Below are 23261 nucleotides of genomic sequence, written 5' to 3' on the forward strand. Positions count from 1 at the left end.
CCCATGGTACTAAATGGATTCCCAGTATCCCCTGCGGACTACGAGAAAAGGATTTACCGGTAGGTAATTTAAAATCCTAATTTTTCGTTTTTAAAATACAGGACTTCCTCCCTGAGTGCTGGTAGTCTTGCTAGAGGAACAATCCACTCCTCAGTGATTAGGTGCTATTATTACAGAGCTCACACAAATTAAATGTTTTTATTTATAAACGTTTATTTTCACTGCTCCGTCGGCTGGCATAATGTGGGGGGGGGGGGGGGGGAGCACCCAGTATATACTGGAGTTAAATGCACCAAACATATATATAATTTATTATATGATGTTTGTTATGACGCCAATTATTGTTAATTTTATGTTTTTGTTTTTTTATTAGTAAGTACCGGTTATCAAAATTGTTTGGAATGGAGTATTAATTATACTGCCCTTTATTAGTGCTGCTTTTCAGGGTATTAGCCAGCGGTTCAGATTTTATGGGGTATGGGTCGTTGCGGCCAACCCAACTTAGGTTGACAGTCATTAGGTCGACAGGGACACTACGTCAACATGGTCATTAGGTCGACAGGTCAAAGTCGACATGAGTTTTTGGACTGGTTTTGGTGTCATTTTCTTCGTAACGTGACTGGGAACCCCAATTAGTGCTCTGTGTCCACTCGCTTTGCTCTCCATGCTTCGGGCAAGGTTACCGTTCCCAATTGCAGTCCACGTGGATCGTAAAGTATGAAGAAGTCCAAAATTTTTTAAAAGATGTGAAAAATTCATGTCGACCTTTTGGTCCGTCGATCTAGTACATGTTGACCTAATGACCCTGACGACCTAGTGTCCCTGTCGACCTAAGTTGTGTTGACCTATCCCCTGTATCCCGTTTTATGTATGCCTGTAATTGCGCCATTACTGGCATAGATAACGTCTGAACAGCGGGTAACCTAACAAGCCGATACGCTGAACATCATCAATAAAAACACTGAATCTGTATGTGAAGGAGCGAGGAACGCGCAATTCACTTGTATGCTTCTGTCCGTGTGTTCTCTGTGCAGGATCTCTTAACGCGCGGAATGGCAGTGAGGACCGCTCGCCGGAGAACTTGGGGCCCACCGTGGTGGTGGACAACTTCCCTGAAGTAGACAAATCCGTCCTGATCGACCGGATAATTAGACTCCAGAAAGCACACGCCCGGAAAAACGAAAAGATAGAATTCATGGAGGACCACATAAAGCAACTGGTGGAGGAAATTAGGAAAAAAACAAAGTATGTATGATGCTGCCCCCTAGTGTTCTCATAGGAAAATTCTGTCTGTGCTTCTAACGCCTCTCTCCAGTCTGTGCAACTACTAAACCACAATCTCCTATTCCACTAATCCGTGTACTCAGCGGGGGCCCCTAGTGGGCGTCTCTGCTCTGTGCATATTAATTTTACAGTCATCGCTTGCTATACTAACATCACTGGTATCTGCCTGGCTTTTCTCCACCAGTTGTCTTTGGGTCTTGTCCTGGTCATTACCTGTCTGTCGCATCTCATTGTCTTGTTTATAAAAAAAAATAATGAGACTGAATTTTCTTTCAAACCTGGAATTAAATGTTCCATGTGCTGCAATTATATGTTTCTTTTCCACAGGTGTCTGTTCATGTGTATTACATACAAGTATCATACTGCCAGTGCATATATGACAACCCTTGATTTAGAATATTTGATACACTGCCCTCAATAAATACAAAGTGGCCACTTGACCACTGATTTAGAATAATCTGTCAAATCAATCGTGGCCACATGACACCTACAGGGGTAGAATAATCCGTATATAAACTGCGTCCTTATGATGACCACTGACACAGTATAATCCATATACTGTGACCACATGACTCCCACTGACACAGTATAATCTATATACTGTGACCAAATGACTCCCACTGACGCAGTATAATCAGTACATACACTGTGACCACGTGACAACCACTGATGCAGTTTAATCAGTACTTACACTGTGACCACGTGACTGCCATTGACACAGTATAATCAGTACATACACTGTGACCACATGACAGCCACTGATGCAGTATAATCCCTACATACACTGTGACCACATGACTGCCACTGATGCAGTATAATCCCTACATACTGTGACCACTTATGCAGTATAATCAGTACGTACACTGTGACCACATGACGTTGTATAATCCCTGTATACACTGTGACCACGTGACTGCCACTGATGCAGTATAATCCCTACATACACTGTGACCACTGACGGAGTATAATCAGTACATACACTGTGACCACGTGACTGCCACTGACACAGTATAATTAGTACATACACTGTGACCACATGACAGCCACTGATGCAGTATAATCCCTACATACACTGTGACCACTGATGCAGTATAATCAGTACATACACTGTGACCACGTGACAACCACTGATGCAGTTTAATCAGTACTTACACTGTGACCACGTGACTGCCATTGACACAGTATAATCAGTACATACACTGTGACCACGTGACTGCCACTGATGCAGTATAATCCCTACATACACTGTGACCACTGATGCAGTATAATCCCTGCATACACTGTGACCACGTGACTGCCACTGATGCAGTTTAATCAGTACTTACACTGTGACCACGTGACTGCCATTGACACAGTATAATCAGTACATACACTGTGACCACATGACAGCCACTGATGCAGTATAATCCCTACATACACTGTGACCACTGATGCAGTATAATCAGTACATACACTGTGACCACGTGACAACCACTGATGCAGTTTAATCAGTACTTACACTGTGACCACGTGACTGCCATTGACACAGTATAATCAGTACATACACTGTGACCACGTGACTGCCACTGATGCAGTATAATCCCTACATACACTGTGACCACATGACTGCCACTGATGCAGTATAATCCCTACATACACTGTGACCACGTGACTGCCACTGATGCAGTATAATCCCTACATACACTGTGACCACTAACGGAGTATAATCAGTACATACACTGTGACCACGTGACTGCCACTGACACAGTATAATCAGTACATACACTGTGACCACGTGACAGCCACTGACACAGTATAATCAGTACATACACTGTGACCACGTGACAGCCACTGACACAGTATAATCAGTACATACACTGTGACCCCGTGACAGCTGCTGACACAGTATAATCAGTACATACACTGTGACCACGTGACAACCACTGACACAGTATAATCAGTACATACACTGTGACCACGTGACAGCCACTGACACAGTATAATCAGTACATACACTGTGACCACGTGACAACCACTGACGCAGTATAATTAGTACATACACTGTGACCACGTGACAGCCACTGACACAGTATAATCAGTACATACACTGTGACCACGTGACAACCACTGACACAGTATAATCAGTACATACACTGTGACCACGTGACAACCACTGACGCAGTATAATCAGTACATACACTGTGACCACGTGACAGCCACTGACACAGTATAATCAGTACATACACTGTGACCACGTGACAACCACTGACACAGTATAATCAGTACATACACTGTGACCACGTGACAGCCACTGACACAGTATAATCAGTACATACACTGTGACCACGTGACAGCCACTGACACAGTATAATCAGTACATACACTGTGACCACGTGACAACCACTGACACAGTATAATCAGTACATACACTGTGACCACGTGACAGCCACTGACACAGTATAATCAGTACATACACTGTGACCACGTGACAACCACTGACGCAGTATAATCAGTACATACACTGTGACCACGTGACAAGCACTGACGTAGTGTAATTAGTACATACTCTGTGACCACATGACAGCCACTGATGCAGTATAATCCCTACATACACTGTGACCACTGATGCAGTATAATCAGTACATACACTGTGACCACATGACGCGGTATAATCCCTGCATACACTGTGACCACGTGACTGCCACTGATGCAGTATAATCCCTACATACACTGTGACCACTGACGGAGTATAATCAGTACATATGCTGGGGCCACCATTGCTGATCTAGAATAATGAATGAAAAGTCTGAGGATGTGTAGTATTTTTTAAACACTTATTTTATAATGTTATTTATGAGATACCGCAAATAAAAAATAAAAAAAAGAGAGAGAGAAAACCATTGAATTCTTTTACAATATGTTGTGTAGTAGCGGAAACTTGAAGTGAAATAATATTTAATTGATTTAATTTCCCATTTAACCCCTCGTCCAGACGGAGGTGTAGTGTATCTCCCATCTGTCTTTGTCACTGTTGGCAGAGGGGGTAATTCCAAGTTGATCGCAGCAGGATTTTTGTTAGCAGTTGGGTAAAACCATGTACACTGCAGGGGACGCAGATATAACATTTGCAGAGAGAATTAGATTTGGGTGGGTTATTTTGTTTCTGTGCAGGGTAAATACTGGCTACTTTATTTTTACACTGCAATTTAGATTGCAGATTGAACTCGCCACACCCAAATCTAACTCTCTCTGCACATGTTATATCCGCCCCCCCCTGCAGTGCACATGGTTTTGCCCAACTGCTAACAAAGTTCCTGCTGCGATCAACTCAGAATTACCCCCAGTGTGTAATAGCCCCTACACACTGGGCGATAATAGTCAAAGATATGAACGATCTCGTTCATTAATGAACGAGATACCGTTCATAGAGTGTGGAGGCCCCAGTGGTGCCCCGTCGACTGTGCATACAGGCCAATGTGTACGATCTCGTCCATATTTGCCTGCGCTGCTATGGAGCCGGGTGACCGGGGGGAGTGAATAAACTTCACTCCCCACCTTCACCTCCCCCCGCCGCCGGGTCGCCCGACGCCCGTATCCGCCGTCTGGCAGCTTGGCGGCGGATTACTTACCTTAGGTCACATGAGATGCGATTACTGCTACTACCCAGCAATATCTTACACATTGACCATACATTTATTGCTATGTCTTTTTATTTATTACTTATCACCTAATAGTTTTGTTTTTTGGTGGGTTTCCTATGAGTTTGCTTCCATATAAGCGCTGTGTTATGTAAGTGCTAGAAGATATGTTCTTTATTCATTAGTGTAGCCAGGTAACCGGTAGGGGGACGGTCCTACGTTGTATAACAATCACCCCAAATGCGTAATCTGCATGTTAGGGTGCACCCAGTCTTGTACAGTGTAGATTAGCAATCTGGCAGAGGTGTGTCCTAGTTGTTAAATTACTTCATTTGTTTCTTAGGGGGATATTAAGTTCCTCATGAGTGCCACAATGTGCCTCCGGACCGGTCCGGTTGCATGAAGGTGCTCCGTGACCGACCGGTACCGTTGCTAATTTGTTCTTGCATACTATATAGGTACGCGGGAACCCTAGCGAATATTGTGTATCATAAAGGACTGTAATATGTGCAGACGGACATTGGGGTCACGTGATACTGAGCGGCCCATCGCCCCCTTACAGCCTAGACTTGTGTAGTGTATATTGTGAGACTGTATGTGACGTATTGTCTGCTCACCTCCCAGAATTCACGGAGCAAAAATCCCCCTGCAATGTCTTCCAAACTTGTTTTCTCTAACGTCCTAAGTGGATGCTGGGGACTCCGTAAGGACCATGGGGAATAGCGGCTCCGCAGGAGACTGGGCACATCTAAAGAAAGCTTTAGGACTAACTGGTGTGCACTGGCTCCTCCCCCTATGACCCTCCTCCAAGCCTCAGTTAGATTTCTGTGCCCGACGAGAAGGGTGCACACTAGGGGCTCTCCTGAGCTTCTTAGTGAAAGTTTTAGTTTAGGTTTGTTATTTTCAGTGAGACCTGCTGGCAACAGGCTCACTGCATCGAGGGACTAAGGGGAGAAGAAGCGAACTCACCTGCGTGCAGAGTGGATTGGGCTTCTTGGCTACTGGACATTAGCTCCAGAGGGACGATCACAGGCCCAGCCTGGATGGGTCCCGGAGCCGCGCCGCCGGCCCCCTTACAGAGCCAGAAGAGCGAAGAGGTCCGGAAAAATCGGCGGCAGAAGACGTTCCTGTCTTCAATAAGGTAGCGCACAGCACTGCAGCTGTGCGCCATTGCTCCTAGCACACTTCACACTCCGGTCACTGGGGTGCAGGGCGCTGGGGGGGGCGCCCTGAGACGCAATAAAACATGATAAAAATACCTTACATGGCAAAAAATACATCACATATAGCTCCTGGGCTATATGGATGCATTTAACCCCTGCCAGAATATACAGAAAAACTGGAGATAGGCTCCGCCCCCTTTTCGGCGGCCTTATCTCCTCAGCACACTGGCGCCATTTTCCCTCACAGCTCAGTTGGAGGGAAGCTCCCTGGCTCTTCCCTGCAGTCACTACACTACAGAAAGGGTTAAAAAAAAGAGAGGGGGGCACTAATTAGGCGTAGTATTAAAACATACAGCAGCTATAAGGGGAAAAACACTTATATAAGGTTATCCCTGTATATATATATATAGCGCTCTGGTGTGTGCTGGCATACTCTCCCTCTGTCTCCCCAAAGGGCTAGTGGGGTCCTGTCCTCTATCAGAGCATTCCCTGTGTGTGTGCTGTGTGTCGGTACGTTTGTGTCGACATGTATGAGGAGAAAAATGATGTGGAGACGGAGCAGAGTGTCTGTAACAGTGATGTTACCACCTAGGGGGTCGACACCTGAGTGGATGTACTGTTGAAAATTACGTGACAGTGTCAGCTCTGTATAAAAAAAAACAGTGGTTGACATGAGACAGCCGGCTACTCAGCTTGTGCCTGTCCAGACGTCTCATAGGCCGTCAGGGGCTCTAAAGCGCCCGTTACCTCAGATGGCAGATACAGATGCCGACACGGATACTGACTCCTGTGTCGACGGTGAAGAGACAACCGTGATTTCCAGTAGGGCCACACGTTACATGATTGAGACAATGGAAAATGTTTTATACATTTCTGATAATACGAGTACCACCAAAAAGGGGTATTATGTTCGGTGAGGGAAAAACTACCTGTAGTTTTCCTGAATCTGAGAAATAAAATGAGGTGTGTGATGATGCGTGGGTTTCCCCCCGATAACAATTGATAATTTCTTAAAAAGTATTGGCTGTATACCCTTTCCCGCCAGAGGTTAGGGTGCGTTGGGAAACACCCCCTAGGGGGGATAAGGCGCTCACACGCTTGTAAGAACAAGGGCTCTACCCTCTCATGAGATGGCCGCCCTTAAGGATCCTGCTGATAGAAAGCAGGAGGGTATCCAAAAATGTATTCACACACATACTGGTGTTATACTGCGACCAGCAATCGCCTCAGCCTGGAGGTGCAGTGCTGGGTTGGCATGGTCGGATTCCCTGACTGGAAATATTGATATCCTAGATAAGGATAGTATATTATTGCCTATAGAGCATTTAAAAGATGCATTTCTATATATGCATGATGCACAGCGGAATATTTGCCGACTGGCATCAAGTATAAGTGCGTTGTCCAATTCTACCAGTAAAATGGTCAGGTGATGCGGATTCCAAACGGCATTTGGAAGTATTGCCTTTGAAAGGGGACATTTGGGGTCGGTCTTTTAGACCTGGTGGCCACGGCAACAACTGGGAAATCCACGTTTGTACCCCAGGTCGCCTCTCAAAATAAGACGCCGTATTATCAGGCGCAGTCCTTTGTTGGCAAGCGGACAAAAGGTTCCTCTTTTCTGCTCGTGACAGAGGGAGAGGAAAAAGGCTGAAGAGATTAGCCAGTTCCCAGGAACAGAAACCCTTTCCCGCCTCTGCCAAGCCCTCAGTATGACGCTAGGGCCTTACAAGCTCAGGCACGGTGGGGGCCCGTTCTCAATGAATTTCAGTGCGCAGTGGGCTCACTCGCAAGTAGACCCCTGGATCCTTCAGGTAATATCTCAAGGGTACATATTGGAATTCGAGACGTCTCCCCCTCGCCGTTTCCAAAAGTCGGCTTTACCGACGTCTCCCTCTGACAGGGAGGCAGTTTTGGAAGCCATTCACAAGCTGTATTCCCAGCAGGTGATAATCAAGGTACCCCTCCTGCAACAGGGAACGGGGTATTATTCCACACTATTGTGGTACCGAAGCCAGACGGCTCGGTGAGACCGATTCTAAATCTAAAATCTTTGAACACTTACATACAGAGGTTCAAATTCAAGATTGAGTCACTCGGAGCAGTGATTGCGAACCTGGAAGAAGGGCACTACATGATGTCTCGGGACATCAAGGATGCTTACCTTCATGTCAAAATTTACCCTTCTCAAGGGTACCTCAGGTTATGGTACAGAACTGTCACTATCAGTTCAGACGCTGCCGTAGGGATGGTCCACGGCACCCCGGGTCTTTACCAAGGTAATGGCCGAAATGATATCCCTTCGAAGGAAGGGAATTTTAGTTATCCCTTACTTGGACGATTCCCTGATAAGGGTAAGATCCAGGGAACAGTTGGAAGTCGGTGTAGCACTATCTCAGGTAGTGTTGCGGCAGCACGATTGGATTCTCAATATTCCAAAATCGCAGCTGGTTCCGACGACTTGTCTTCTGTTTCCTAGGGATGTTCCTGGACACAGTCCAGAAAAAAAGGTGTTTCTCCCGGAAGAGAAAGCCAGGGAGTTATCCGAGCTAGTCAGGAGCCTCCTAAAACCGAACCAAGTCTCAGTGCATCAATGCACAAGGGTTCTGGGTAAAAATGGTGGCTTCCTACGAAGCAATCCCATTCGTTAGATTCCACGCAAGAACTTTCCAGTGGAACCTACTGGACAAATGGTCCGGGTCGCATTTTCAGATGCATCAGCGGATAACCCTGTCACCAAGGACAAGGGTATCCATCCTGTGGTGGTTGCAGAGTGCTCATCTTCTAGAGGGCCGCAGATTCGGCATTCAGGACTGGGTCCTGGTGACCACGGATGCCAGCCTGCGAGGCTGGGGAGCAGTCACACAGGGAAGGAATATCCAGGGCTTAGGGTCAAGCCTGGATACATCACTTCACTTAAATATCCTGAAGCTAAGGGCCATTTACAATGCTCTAAGCTTAGCAAGACCTCTGCTTCAAGGTCAGCCGGTGTTGATCCAGTCGGACAACATCATGGCAGTCACCCACGTAAACAGACAGGGTGGCACAAGAAGCAGGAGGGCAATGGCAGAAGCTGCAGGGATTCTTCGCTGGGCGGAAAATCATGTGATAGCACTGTCAACAGTATTCATTCCGGGAGTGGACAACTGGGAAGCAGACTTCCTCAGCACGACCTCCACCCGGGAGAGTGGGGACTTCACCCAGAAGTCGTCCACATGATTAAAAAACTCGACAGGTATTGCGCCAGGTCAAGAGACCCTCAGGCAATAGTTGTAGACGCTCTGGTAACACCGTGGGTGTACCAGTCAGTGTATGTGTTCCCTCCTCTGCCTCTCATACCCAAGGTACTGAGATTGATAAGATGGAGAGGAGAAAGCACTATATTCGTGGCTCCGGATTGGCCAAGAAGGACTTGGTAACCGGAACTTCAAGAGATGCTCACGGAGGATCCGTGGCCTCTACCTCTAAGAAGGGACCTGCTCCAGCAAGGACCCTGTCTGTTCCAAGACTTACCGCGGCTGCGTTTGACGGCATGCCGGTTGAACACCGGATCCTGAAGGAAAAAAGGCATTCCGGATGAAGTCATCCATATCCTGATCTAAAGCCAGGAAGGATGTAACCGCAAAAACATTATCACCGCAATTGGCGAAAATATGTTGCGTAGTGCGAGGCCAGTAAGGCCCGACGGAGGAAATTCAACTGGGTCGATTCCTACATTTCCTGCAAACAGGAGTGTCTATGGGCCTGAAATTGGGGTCCATTAAGGTTCAGATTTCGGCCCTGTCAATTTTCTTCCAAAAATTTTCTTCAGTCCCTGAAGTTTAGACGTTTGTAAAAGGGGTACTGCATATACAGCCTCCTTTTGTGCCTCCAGTGGCAATTTGGGATCTCAATGTAGTTTGGGTTCCAAAAGTCACATTGGTTTGAACCACTTAAATCTGTGGAGTTAAAATATCTCACATGGAAAGTGGTCATGCTGTTGGCCCTGGCCTGGGCCAGGCGCGGGTCAGAATTGGCGGCTTTATCCTGTAAAAGCCCTTATCTGATTTTCCATTCGGACAGGGCGGAATTGAGGACTCGTCCTCAGTTTCTCCCTAAGGTGGTTCCAGCGTTTTCACCTGAACCAACCTATTGTGGTGCCTGCGGCTACTGGGGACTTGGAGGAATCCAAGTTGCTGGATGTTGTCAGGGCCCTGAAAATATGTTTCCAGGACGGCTGGAGTCAGGAAATCTGACTCGCTGTTTATCCTGTATGCACCCAACAAGCTGGGTGCTCCTGCTTCTAAGCAGACTATTGCTCGTTGGATTTGTAGTACAATTCAGCTTGCACATTCTGTGGCAGGCCTGCCACAGCTAAAATCTGTAAAAGCCCGTTCCACAAGGAAAGTGGGCTCATCTTGGGCGGCTGCCCGAGGGGTCTCGGCTTTACAACTTTGCCGAGCAGCTACTTGGTCAGGGGCAAACACGTTTGCTAAATTCTACAAATTTGATACCCTGGCTGAGGAGGACCTGGAGTTCTCTCATTCGGTGCTGCAGAGTCATCCGCACTCTCCCGCCCGTTTGGGAGCTTTGGTATAATCTCCATGGTCCTTACGGAGTCCCCAGCATCCACTTAGGACGTTAGAGAAAATAAGAATTTACTTACCGATAATTCTGTTTCTCATAGTCCGTAGTGGATGCTGGGCGCCCATCCCAAGTGCGGATTGTCTGCAATACTTGTACATAGTTATTGTTACAAAAATCGGGTTATTATTGTTGGGAGCCATCTTTTCAGAGGCTCCTCTGTTATCATACTGTTAACTGGGTTCAGATCACAAGTTATACGGTGTGATTGGTGTGGCTGGTATGAGTCTTACCCGGGATTCAAAATCCATCCTTATTGTGTACGCTCGTCCGGGCACAGTATCCTAACTGAGGCTTGGAGGAGGGTCATAGGGGGAGGAGCCAGTGCACACCAGTTAGTCCTAAAGCTTTCTTTAGATGTGCCCAGTCTCCTGCGGAGCCGCTATTCCCCATGGTCCTTACGGAGTCCCCAGCATCCACTACGGACTATGAGAAATAGAATTATCGGTAAGTAAATTCTTATTTTATTAAGGTGGGCCTGCAGCCCTGCCACCTTCCCCTGCATATGATGCTGGCGGGAGACACTCCGGTCCTCAGGCTGTAATGGAACTACAATTCCCAGAATCTGCTGAGTACCCGCCTTACAGTCCATAGACGCTCTGGCACAGACCTGCATTACAGTTAATGTATAGAGCCAGTGTCCGTTGTGCTCATGACTATATGAGGTAACGGACTGTTCTACCAGGAAGATTTTACAGACATGTATGTGGATTATGGTGACGTGTGTCTGTAATTGAGTCATTAACTCGGTGTTCTGTAACTGGGTATTGCGTGTATGCCCTCACCCACCCCAATCACCTGGTCTTCTGTGTCTCATGGCACCTTTATGGGTTTTCCTGGGTGATGGGCGTCTTAGGGAGTGTTTACCAGCCTACAGCTTATGACACTTGTATGACGTACACGCTGGTATGTTATTGTTTTAACTTTATTACTGAGACTAAGGGTAATGTGTGGCCCTTTAGAACTACAGAGAGTGCCCCATGGGACCTGTGAAATGTATGCGTTCCTGATCACGGCTCTGCATGGCCACCTTGTTCTCCATTATATGCACTTGCTTGGCCTAATCACACTACAGATAGGGATGCTTTAAAGGGACACTTATTTTGCTTTGATATGGATTATGCATTTATGTAAAGGTTCACGGTGTCTCTACAAGAGCCTTGCACATCGCCCCAGTGTTTCTTGGTTTTCCCCCAATGAGCACCACCGCAGGATGCCTGAGCTATTAACAAGACTATGAGGGGACTATGGGAAACGTCATTCAGGGAGGGGGGAGACAGATGACGGCTGCTGATCCTCCATTTCCTGCAGCTGTTGTAGAAGATGTACTGAATACGATCAGAAGTCCGTTATGTAGCCCCACTTAGTACACAAGGCAGAGGTCTGAGGGGCAGATTTATTAAGCTCGGTGAAGTGATAAAGTGGAAGGCGATAAAGCACCAGCCAATCAGATCCTAACTGTCATGTCACAGGCTGGGTTTGAAAAATGACAGTTAGGAGCTGACTGGCTGGTACTTTATCTCCTTCCACTTTATCACTTCACCAAGCTTAATAAATCTGCCCCTGAGTCACTAGTGCCTAGTAAGTAGATAGGCCGCATTGTCATGCAGATTCAGCCAGCCTGGCAGACTTACAGTAAGAGACCCGATTCCTAGAACTTCTATCTCATGGACATTGGTTTAGCCTCCACCAGTACACTGCTACTCTACCTAGGCCTGCACTGCTACTGTACCCACGCCTCCACTGCTACTGTACCTACACCTCCACCACTACACTGCTACTCTACCTACACTTCTACACTGCTACTGTACCTAGACCTCCACTACTACTGTACCCACGCCTCCACTGCTACTGTACCCACGCCTTCACCACTACACTGCTACTCTACCTACACTTCTACACTGCTACTGTACCTAGACCTCCACTGCTACTGTACCCACGCCTCCACTGCTACTGTACCCACGCCTTCACCACTACACTGCTACTCTACCTACACTTCTACACTGCTACTGTACCTAGACCTCCACTGCTACTGTACCCACGCCTCCACTGCTACTGTACCCACACCTTCACCACTACACTGCTACTATACCCACACCTCCACTGCTACTGTACCCACGCCTTCACCACTACACTGCTACTGTACCCACACCTCCACTGCTACTGCACCCACGCCTTCACCACTACACTGCTACTGTACCTACACCTCCACTGCTACTGTACCCACGCCTCCACTGCTACTGTACCCACGCCTTCACCACTACACTGCTACTGTACCCACACCTCCACTGCTACTGCACCCACGCCTTCACCACTACACTGCTACTGTACCTACACCTCCACTGCTACTGTACCCACGCCTCCACTGCTACTGTACCCACGCCTTCACCACTACACTGCTACTGTACCCACACCTCCACTGCTACTGTACCCACGCCTTCACCACTACACTGCTACTGTACCTAGACCTCCACTGCTACTGCACCCACGCCTTCACCACTACACTGCTACTGTACCCACACCTCCACTGCTACTGCACCCACGCCTTCACCACTACACTGCTACTGTACCTAGACCTCCACTGCTACTGTACCCACACCTCCACTGCTACTGCACCCACGCCTTCACCACTACACTGCTACTGTATCTACACTTCTACACTGCTACTGTACCTAGACCTCCACTGCTACTGCACCCACGCCTTCACCACTACACTGCTACTGTACCCACACCTCCACTGCTACTGCACCCACGCCTTCACCACTACACTGCTACTGTACCTACACCTCCACTGCTACTGTACCCACGCCTCCACTGCTACTGTACCCACGCCTCCACTGCTACACTGCTACTGTACCCACGCCTCCACTGCTACTGCACCCACGCCTTCACCACTACACTGCTACTCTATCTACACTTCTACACTGCTACTGTACCTAGACCTCCACTGCTACACTGCTACTGTACCCACGCCTTCACCACTACACTGCTACTGTACCCACGCCTCCACTGCTACTGTACCCACGCCTCCACTGCTACACTGCTACTGTACCCACGCCTCCACTGCTACTGCACCCACGCCTTCACCACTACACTGCTACTCTATCTACACTTCTACACTGCTACTGTACCTAGACCTCCACTGCTACACTGCTACTGCACCCACGCCTTCACCACTACACTGCTACTGTACCCACACCTCCACTGCTACTGCACCCACGCCTTCACCACTACACTGCTACTGTACCCACACCTCCACTGCTACTGCACCCACGCCTTCACCACTACACTGCTACTGTACCTACACCTCCACTGCTACTGTACCCACGCCTCCACTGCTACTGTACCCACGCCTTCACCACTACACTGCTACTGTACCTACACCTCCACTGCTACTGTACCCACGCCTCCACTGCTACTGTACCCACGCCTTCACCACTACACTGCTACTCTACCTACACTTCTACACTGCTACTGTACCTAGACCTCCACTGCTACTGTACCCACGCCTCCACTGCTACACTGCTACTGTACCCACGCCTCCACTGCTACTGTACCCACGCCTCCACTGCTACACTGCTACTGTACCCACGCCTCCACTGCTACTGCACCCACGCCTTCACCACTACACTGCTACTGTACCCACACCTCCACTGCTACTGCACCCACGCCTTCACCACTACACTGCTACTGTACCCACACCTCCACTGCTACTGCACCCACGCCTTCACCACTACACTGCTACTGTACCTACACCTCCACTGCTACTGTACCCACGCCTCCACTGCTACTGTACCCACGCCTTCACCACTACACTGCTACTGTACCTACACCTCCACTGCTACTGTACCCACGCCTCCACTGCTACTGTACCCACGCCTTCACCACTACACTGCTACTCTACCTACACTTCTACACTGCTACTGTACCTAGACCTCCACTGCTACTGTACCCACGCCTCCACTGCTACACTGCTACTGTACCCACGCCTCCACTGCTACTGCACCCACGCCTTCACCACTACACTGCTACTCTACCTACACTTCTACACTGCTACTGTACCTACACCTCCACTGCTACTGTACCCATGCCTTCACCACTACACTGCTACTGTACCCACACCTCCACTGCTACTGCACCCACGCCTTCACCACTACACTGCTACTGTACCTACACCTCCACTGCTACTGTACCCACGCCTCCACTGCTACTGTACCCACGCCTCCACTGCTACACTGCTACTGTACCCACGCCTCCACTGCTACTGCACCCACGCCTTCACCACTACACTGCTACTCTATCTACACTTCTACACTGCTACTGTACCTAGACCTCCACTGCTACTGCACCCACGCCTTCACCACTACACTGCTACTGTACCCACACCTCCACTGCTACTGCACCCACGCCTTCACCACTACACTGCTACTGTACCCACACCTCCACTGCTACTGCACCCACGCCTTCACCACTACACTGCTACTGTACCCACACCTCCACTGCTACTGCACCCACGCCTTCACCACTACACTGCTACTGTACCTACACCTCCACTGCTACTGTACCCACGCCTCCACTGCTACACTGCTACTGTACCCACGCCTCCACTGCTACTGCACCCACGCCTTCACCACTACACTGCTACTCTATCTACACTTCTACACTGCTACTGTACCTAGACCTCCACTGCTACACTGCTACTGCACCCACGCCTTCACCACTACACTGCTACTGTACCCACACCTCCACTGCTACTGCACCCACGCCTTCACCACTACACTGCTACTGTACCCACACCTCCACTGCTACTGCACCCACGCCTTCACCACTACACTGCTACTGTACCTACACCTCCACTGCTACTGTACCCACGCCTCCACTGCTACTGTACCCACGCCTTCACCACTACACTGCTACTCTACCTACACTTCTACACTGCTACTGTACCTAGACCTCCACTGCTACTGTACCCACGCCTCCACTGCTACACTGCTACTGTACCCACGCCTCCACTGCTACTGCACCCACGCCTTCACCACTACACTGCTACTCTACCTACACTTCTACACTGCTACTGTACCTACACCTCCACTGCTACACTGCTACTGTACCCACGCCTCCACTGCTACTGCACCCACGCCTTCACCACTACACTGCTACTCTACCTACACTTCTACACTGCTACTGTACCTAGACCTCCACTGCTACTGTACCCATGCCTTCACCACTACACTGCTACTGTACCCACACCTCCACTGCTACTGCACCCACACCTTCACCACTACACTGCTACTGTACCTACACCTCCACTGCTACTGTACCCACGCCTCCACTGCTACTGTACCCACGCCTCCACTGCTACACTGCTACTGTACCCACGCCTCCACTGCTACTGCACCCACGCCTTCACCACTACACTGCTACTCTATCTACACTTCTACACTGCTACTGTACCTAGACCTCCACTGCTACTGCACCCACGCCTTCACCACTACACTGCTACTGTACCCACACCTCCACTGCTACTGCACCCACGCCTTCACCACTACACTGCTACTGTACCCACACCTCCACTGCTACTGCACCCACGCCTTCACCACTACACTGCTACTGTACCCACACCTCCACTGCTACTGCACCCACGCCTTCACCACTACACTGCTACTGTACCTACACCTCCACTGCTACTGTACCCACGCCTCCACTGCTACTGTACCCACGCCTTCACCACTACACTGCTACTGTACCTACACCTCCACTGCTACTGTACCCACGCCTCCACTGCTACTGTACCCACGCCCTCACCACTACACTGCTACTCTATCTACACTTCTACACTGCTACTGTACCTACACCTCCACTGCTACTGTACCCACGCCTCCACTGCTACTGTACCCACGCCTTCACCACTACACTGCTACTCTATCTACACTTCTACACTGCTACTGTACCTAGACCGCCACTGCTACTGTACCCACGCCTCCACTGCTACTGTACCCACGCCTCCACTGCTACACTGCTACTGTACCCACGCCTCCACTGCTACTGCACCCACGCCTTCACCACTACACTGCTACTGTACCCACACCTCCACTGCTACTGCACCCACGCCTTCACCACTACACTGCTACTGTACCTACACCTCCACTGCTACTGTACCCACGCCTCCACTGCTACTGTACCCACGCCTTCACCACTACACTGCTACTCTACCTACACTTCTACACTGCTACTGTACCTAGACCTCCACTGCTACTGTACCCACGCCTCCACTGCTACACTGCTACTGTACCCACGCCTCCACTGCTACTGCACCCACGCCTTCACCACTACACTGCTACTCTACCTACACTTCTACACTGCTACTGTACCTACACCTCCACTGCTACACTGCTACTGTACCCACGCCTCCACTGCTACTGCACCCACGCCTTCACCACTACACTGCTACTCTACCTACACTTCTACACTGCTACTGTACCTAGACCTCCACTGCTACTGTACCCATGCCTTCACCACTACACTGCTACTGTACCCACACCTCCACTGCTACTGCACCCACGCCTTCACCACTACACTGCTACTGTACCTACACCTCCACTGCTACTGTACCCACGCCTCCACTGCTACTGTACCCACGCCTCCACTGCTACACTGCTACTGTACCCACGCCTCCACTGCTACTGCACCCACGCCTTCACCACTACACTGCTACTCTATCTACACTTCTACACTGCTACTGTACCTAGACCTCCACTGCTACTGCACCCACGCCTTCACCACTACACTGCTACTGTACCCACACCTCCACTGCTACTGCACCCACGCCTTCACCACTACACTGCTACTGTACCCACACCTCCACTGCTACTGCACCCACGCCTTCACCACTACACTGCTACTGTACCCACACCTCCACTGCTACTGCACCCACGCCTTCACCACTACACTGCTACTGTACCTACACCTCCACTGCTACTGTACCCACGCCTCCACTGCTACTGTACCCACGCCTTCACCACTACACTGCTACTGTACCTACACCTCCACTGCTACTGTACCCACGCCTCCACTGCTACTGTACCCACGCCCTCACCACTACACTGCTACTCTATCTACACTTCTACACTGCTACTGTACCTACACCTCCACTGCTACTGTACCCACGCCTCCACTGCTACTGTACCCACGCCTTCACCACTACACTGCTACTCTATCTACACTTCTACACTGCTACTGTACCTAGACCGCCACTGCTACTGTACCCACGCCTCCACTGCTACTGTACCCACGCCTCCACTGCTACACTGCTACTGTACCCACGCCTCCACTGCTACTGCACCCACGCCTTCACCACTACACTGCTACTCTACCTACACTTCTACACTGCTACTGTACCTACACCTCCACTGCTACTGTACCCACGCCTCCACTGCTACTGCACCCACGCCTTCACCACTACACTGCTACTCTACCTACACTTCTACACTGCTACTGTACCTACACCTCCACTGCTACTGTACCTACACCTCCACTGCTACACTGCTACTGTACCCACACCTCCACTGCTACTGCACCCACGCCTTCACCACTACACTGCTACTGTACCTACACCTCCACTGCTACTGTACCCACACCTCCACTGCTACTGCACCCACGCCCTCTCCACTACACTGCTACTCTATCTACACTTCTACACTGCTACTGTACCTACACCTCCACTGCTACTGTACCCACGCCTCCACTGCTACTGTACCCACGCCTTCACCACTACACTGCTACTCTATCTACACTTCTACACTGCTACTGTACCTAGACCTCCACTGCTACTGTACCCACGCCTCCACTGCTACACTGCTACTGTACCCACGCCTCCACTGCTACTGCACCCACGCCTTCACCACTACACTGCTACTCTACCTACACTTCTACACTGCTACTGTACCTACACCTCCACTGCTACACTGCTACTGTACCCACGCCTCCACTGCTACTGCACCCACGCCTTCACCACTACACTGCTACTCTACCTACACTTCTACACTGCTACTGTACCTAGACCTCCACTGCTACTGTACCCACGCCTTCACCACTACACTGCTACTGTACCCACACCTCCACTGCTACTGCACCCACGCCTTCACCACTACACTGCTACTGTACCTACACCTCCACTGCTACTGTACCCACGCCTCCACTGCTACTGTACCCACGCCCTCACCACTACACTGCTACTCTATCTACACTTCTACACTGCTACTGTACCTACACCTCCACTGCTACTGTACCCACGCCTCCACTGCTACTGTACCCACGCCTTCACCACTACACTGCTACTCTATCTACACTTCTACACTGCTACTGTACCTAGACCTCCACTGCTACTGTACCCACGCCTCCACTGCTACTGTACCCACGCCTCCACTGCTACACTGCTACTGTACCCACGCCTCCACTGCTACTGCACCCACGCCTTCACCACTACACTGCTACTCTACCTACACTTCTACACTGCTACTGTACCTACACCTCCACTGCTACTGTACCCACGCCTCCACTGCTACTGCACCCACGCCTTCACCACTACACTGCTACTCTACCTACACTTCTACACTGCTACTGTACCTACACCTCCACTGCTACTGTACCTACACCTCCACTGCTACTGTACCTACACCTCCACTGCTACTGTACCCACACCTCCACTGCTACTGCACCCACGCCTTCACCACTACACTGCTACTGTACCTACACCTCCACTGCTACTGTACCCACACCTCCACTGCTACTGCACCCACGCCTTCACCACTACACTGCTACTGTACCCACGCCTCCACTGCTACTGTACCCACGCCTCCACTGCTACTGTACCCACGCCTTCACCACTACACTGCTACTCTACCTACACTTCTACACTGCTACTGTACCTAGACCTCCACTGCTACTGTACCTACACCTCCACTGCTACACTGCTACTGTACCCACACCTCCACTGCTACTGCACCCACGCCTTCTCCACTACACTGCTACTCTACCTACACTTCTACACTGCTACTGTACCTACACCTCCACTGCTACACTGCTACTGTACCCACACCTCCACTGCTACTGTACCCACGCCTTCACCACTACACTGCTACTCTACCTACACTTCTACACTGCTACTGTACCCATACCTCCACTGCTACTGTACCCACGCCTCCAATGCTACTGTACCCACGCCTTCACCACTACACTGCTACTCTACCTACACTTCTACACTGCTACTGTACCTACACCTCCACTGCTACATTGCTACTGTACCCACGCCTCCACTGCTACTGTACCCACGCCTTCACCACTACACTGCTACTCTACCTACACTTCTACACTGCTACTGTACCTACACCTCCACTGCTACACTGCTACTGTACCCATACCTCCACTGCTACTGCACCCACGCCTTCACCACTACACTGCTACTCTACCTACACTTCTACACTGCTACTGTACCTAGACCTCCACTGCTACTGTACCCACACCTCCACTGCTACTGTACCCACGCCTTCACCACTACACTGCTACTCTACCTACACTTCTACACTGCTACTGTACCTAGACCTCCACTGCTACTGTACCTACACCTCCACTGCTACACTGCTACTGTACCCACGCCTCCACTGCTACTGCACCCACGCCTTCACCACTACACTGCTACTGTACCCACGCCTCCACTGCTACTGTACCCACGCCTCCACTGCTACTGTACCCACGCCTCCACTGCTACTGTACCCACGCCTTCACCACTACACTGCTACTCTACCTACACTTCTACACTGCTACTGTACCTAGACCTCCACTGCTACTGTACCTACACCTCCACTGCTACACTGCTACTGTACCCACACCTCCACTGCTACTGCACCCACGCCTTCTCCACTACACTGCTACTCTACCTACACTTCTACACTGCTACTGTACCTAGACCTCCACTGCTACTGTACCTACACCTCCACTGCTACACTGCTACTGTACCCACACCTCCACTGCTACTGCACCCACGCCTTCTCCACTACACTGCTACTCTACCTACACTTCTACACTGCTACTGTACCTACACCTCCACTGCTACACTGCTACTGTACCCACACCTCCACTGCTACTGTACCCATGCCTTAACCACTACACTGCTACTCTACCTACACTTCTACACTGCTACTGTACCCATACCTCCGCTGCTACTGTACCCACGCCTCCAATGCTACTGTACCCACGCCTTCACCACTACACTGCTACTCTACCTACACTTCTACACTGCTACTGTACCTAGACCTCCACTACTACTGTACCCACGCCTCCACTGCTACTGTACCCACGCCTTCACCACTACACTGCTACTCTACCTACACTTCTACACTGCTACTGTACCTACACCTCCACTGCTACACTGCTACTGTACCCACGCCTCCACTGCTACTGTACCCACGCCTTCACCACTACACTGCTACTCTACCTACACTTCTACACTGCTACTGTACCTACACCTCCACTGCTACACTGCTACTGTACCCACGCCTCCACTGCTACTGTACCCACGCCTTCACCACTACACTGCTACTCTACCTACACTTCTACACTGCTACTGTACCTACACCTCCACTGCTACTGTACCTACACCTCCACTGCTACACTGCTACTGTACCCATACCTCCACTGCTACTGCACCCACGCCTTCACCACTACACTGCTACTCTATCTACACTTCTACACTGCTACTGTACCTACACCTCCACTGCTACTGTACCCACGCCTCCACTGCTACTGTACCCACGCCTTCACCACTACACTGCTACTCTACCTACACTTCTACACTGCTACTGTACCTAGACCTCCACTGCTACTGTACCCACACCTCCACTGCTACACTGCTACTGTACCCACGCCTCCACTGCTACTGTACCCACGCCTTCACCACTACACTGCTACTCTACCTACACTTCTACACTGCTACTGTACCTACACCTCCACTGCTACTGTACCCACACCTCCACTGCTACACTGCTACTGTACCCACACCTCCACTGCTACTGTACCCACACCTCCACTGCTACACTGCTACTGTACCTACACCTCCACTGCTACACTGCTACTGTACCCACACCTCCACTGCTACTGCACCCACGCCTTCTCCACTACACTGCTACTGTACCTACACCTCCACTGCTACTGTACCCACGCCTCCACTGCTACTGTACACACGCCTTCACCACTACACTGCTACTCTACCTACACTTCTACACTGCTACTGTACCTAGACCTCCACTGCTACTGTACCCACACCTCCACTGCTACACTGCTACTGTACCCACACCTCCACTGCTACTGTACCCACGCCTCCACTGCTACTGTACCCACGCCTTCACCACTACACTGCTACTCTACCTACACTTCTACACTGCTACTGTACCTACACCTCCACTGCTACTGTACCCACACCTCCACTGCTACACTGCTACTGTACCCACACCTCCACTGCTACTGCACCCACGCCTTCACCACTACACTGCTACTGTACCTACACCTCCACTGCTACACTGCTACTGTACCCACGCCTCCACTGCTACTGTACCCACGCCTCCACTGCTACTGTACCCACGCCTTCACCACTACACTGCTACTCTACCTACACTTCTACACTGCTACTGTACCTAGACCTCCACTGCTACTGTACCCACACCTCCACTGCTCCACTGCTACTGTACCCACGCCTCCACTGCTACTGTACCCACGCCTCCAATGCTACTGTACCCACGCCTTCACCCACGCCTACACTGCTACTGTACCTAAACCTCCACTGCTACTGTACCCACGTTCTCACCACTACACTGCTGCTGTACCTAAACCTACACTGCTACTGTACCTACGCCTTCACCACTACACTGCTACTGTACCTAAACCTCCACTGCTACTGTACCCACATCTTCACCACTACACTGCTGCTGTACCTAAACCTACACTGCTACTGTACCTACGCCTTCACCACTACACTGCTACTGTACCTAAACCTCCACTGCTACTGTACCCACATCTTCACCACTACACTGCTACTGTGCCTAAACCTACACTGCTACTGTACCTACGCCTTCACCACTACACTGCTACTGTACCTAAACCTCCACTGCTACTGTACCCACGCCTTCACCACTCCACTGCTACTGTATCTATGCCCTCACCGTTATACTGCTACTGTACCTACAACTACACTGCTACTGTACCTACAGCTACACTGCTACTGTACCTACAACTACACTGCTACTGTACCTACAACTACACTGCTGCTGTACCTAGGCCACCACAGATACTGTACCCATGCCTTCACTGTTACACTGCTACTGTACCTACACCTCCATTGCTACACTGCTACTGTACCTACACCTTCATCACTACACTGCTACTGTACCCATGCCTATACTGCTACTGTACAGATACAAATTTTCTATGTTTCAAATTACCAGCGCCTACACTGCTACTGTACCTAGACCTCCACTGCTACTGTACCCATGCCTTCACCACTACTCTGCTACTGTACCTAGACCTC

General features: G+C 50.2%; 1 protein-coding gene across 2 annotated transcripts in view; it reads left to right on the forward strand.

Annotated features, from left to right (window-relative positions):
• The window catches only part of CCDC186 (coiled-coil domain containing 186), a 119301-nt gene that overhangs the window by 83873 nt on the left and 12167 nt on the right, over nucleotides 1-23261 (forward strand). For both annotated transcript variants that reach the window (XM_063962553.1, XM_063962554.1), the window contains exon 14: nucleotides 1035-1245. In XM_063962553.1, coding sequence (XP_063818623.1) covers nucleotides 1035-1245 — 211 coding nt within the window. The remainder of the gene's footprint in view (nucleotides 1-1034; nucleotides 1246-23261) is intronic.

This window comes from Pseudophryne corroboree, chromosome 3 (genome assembly GCF_028390025.1).
Source record: "Pseudophryne corroboree isolate aPseCor3 chromosome 3, aPseCor3.hap2, whole genome shotgun sequence".
Lineage (NCBI taxonomy): Eukaryota > Metazoa > Chordata > Amphibia > Anura > Myobatrachidae > Pseudophryne > Pseudophryne corroboree.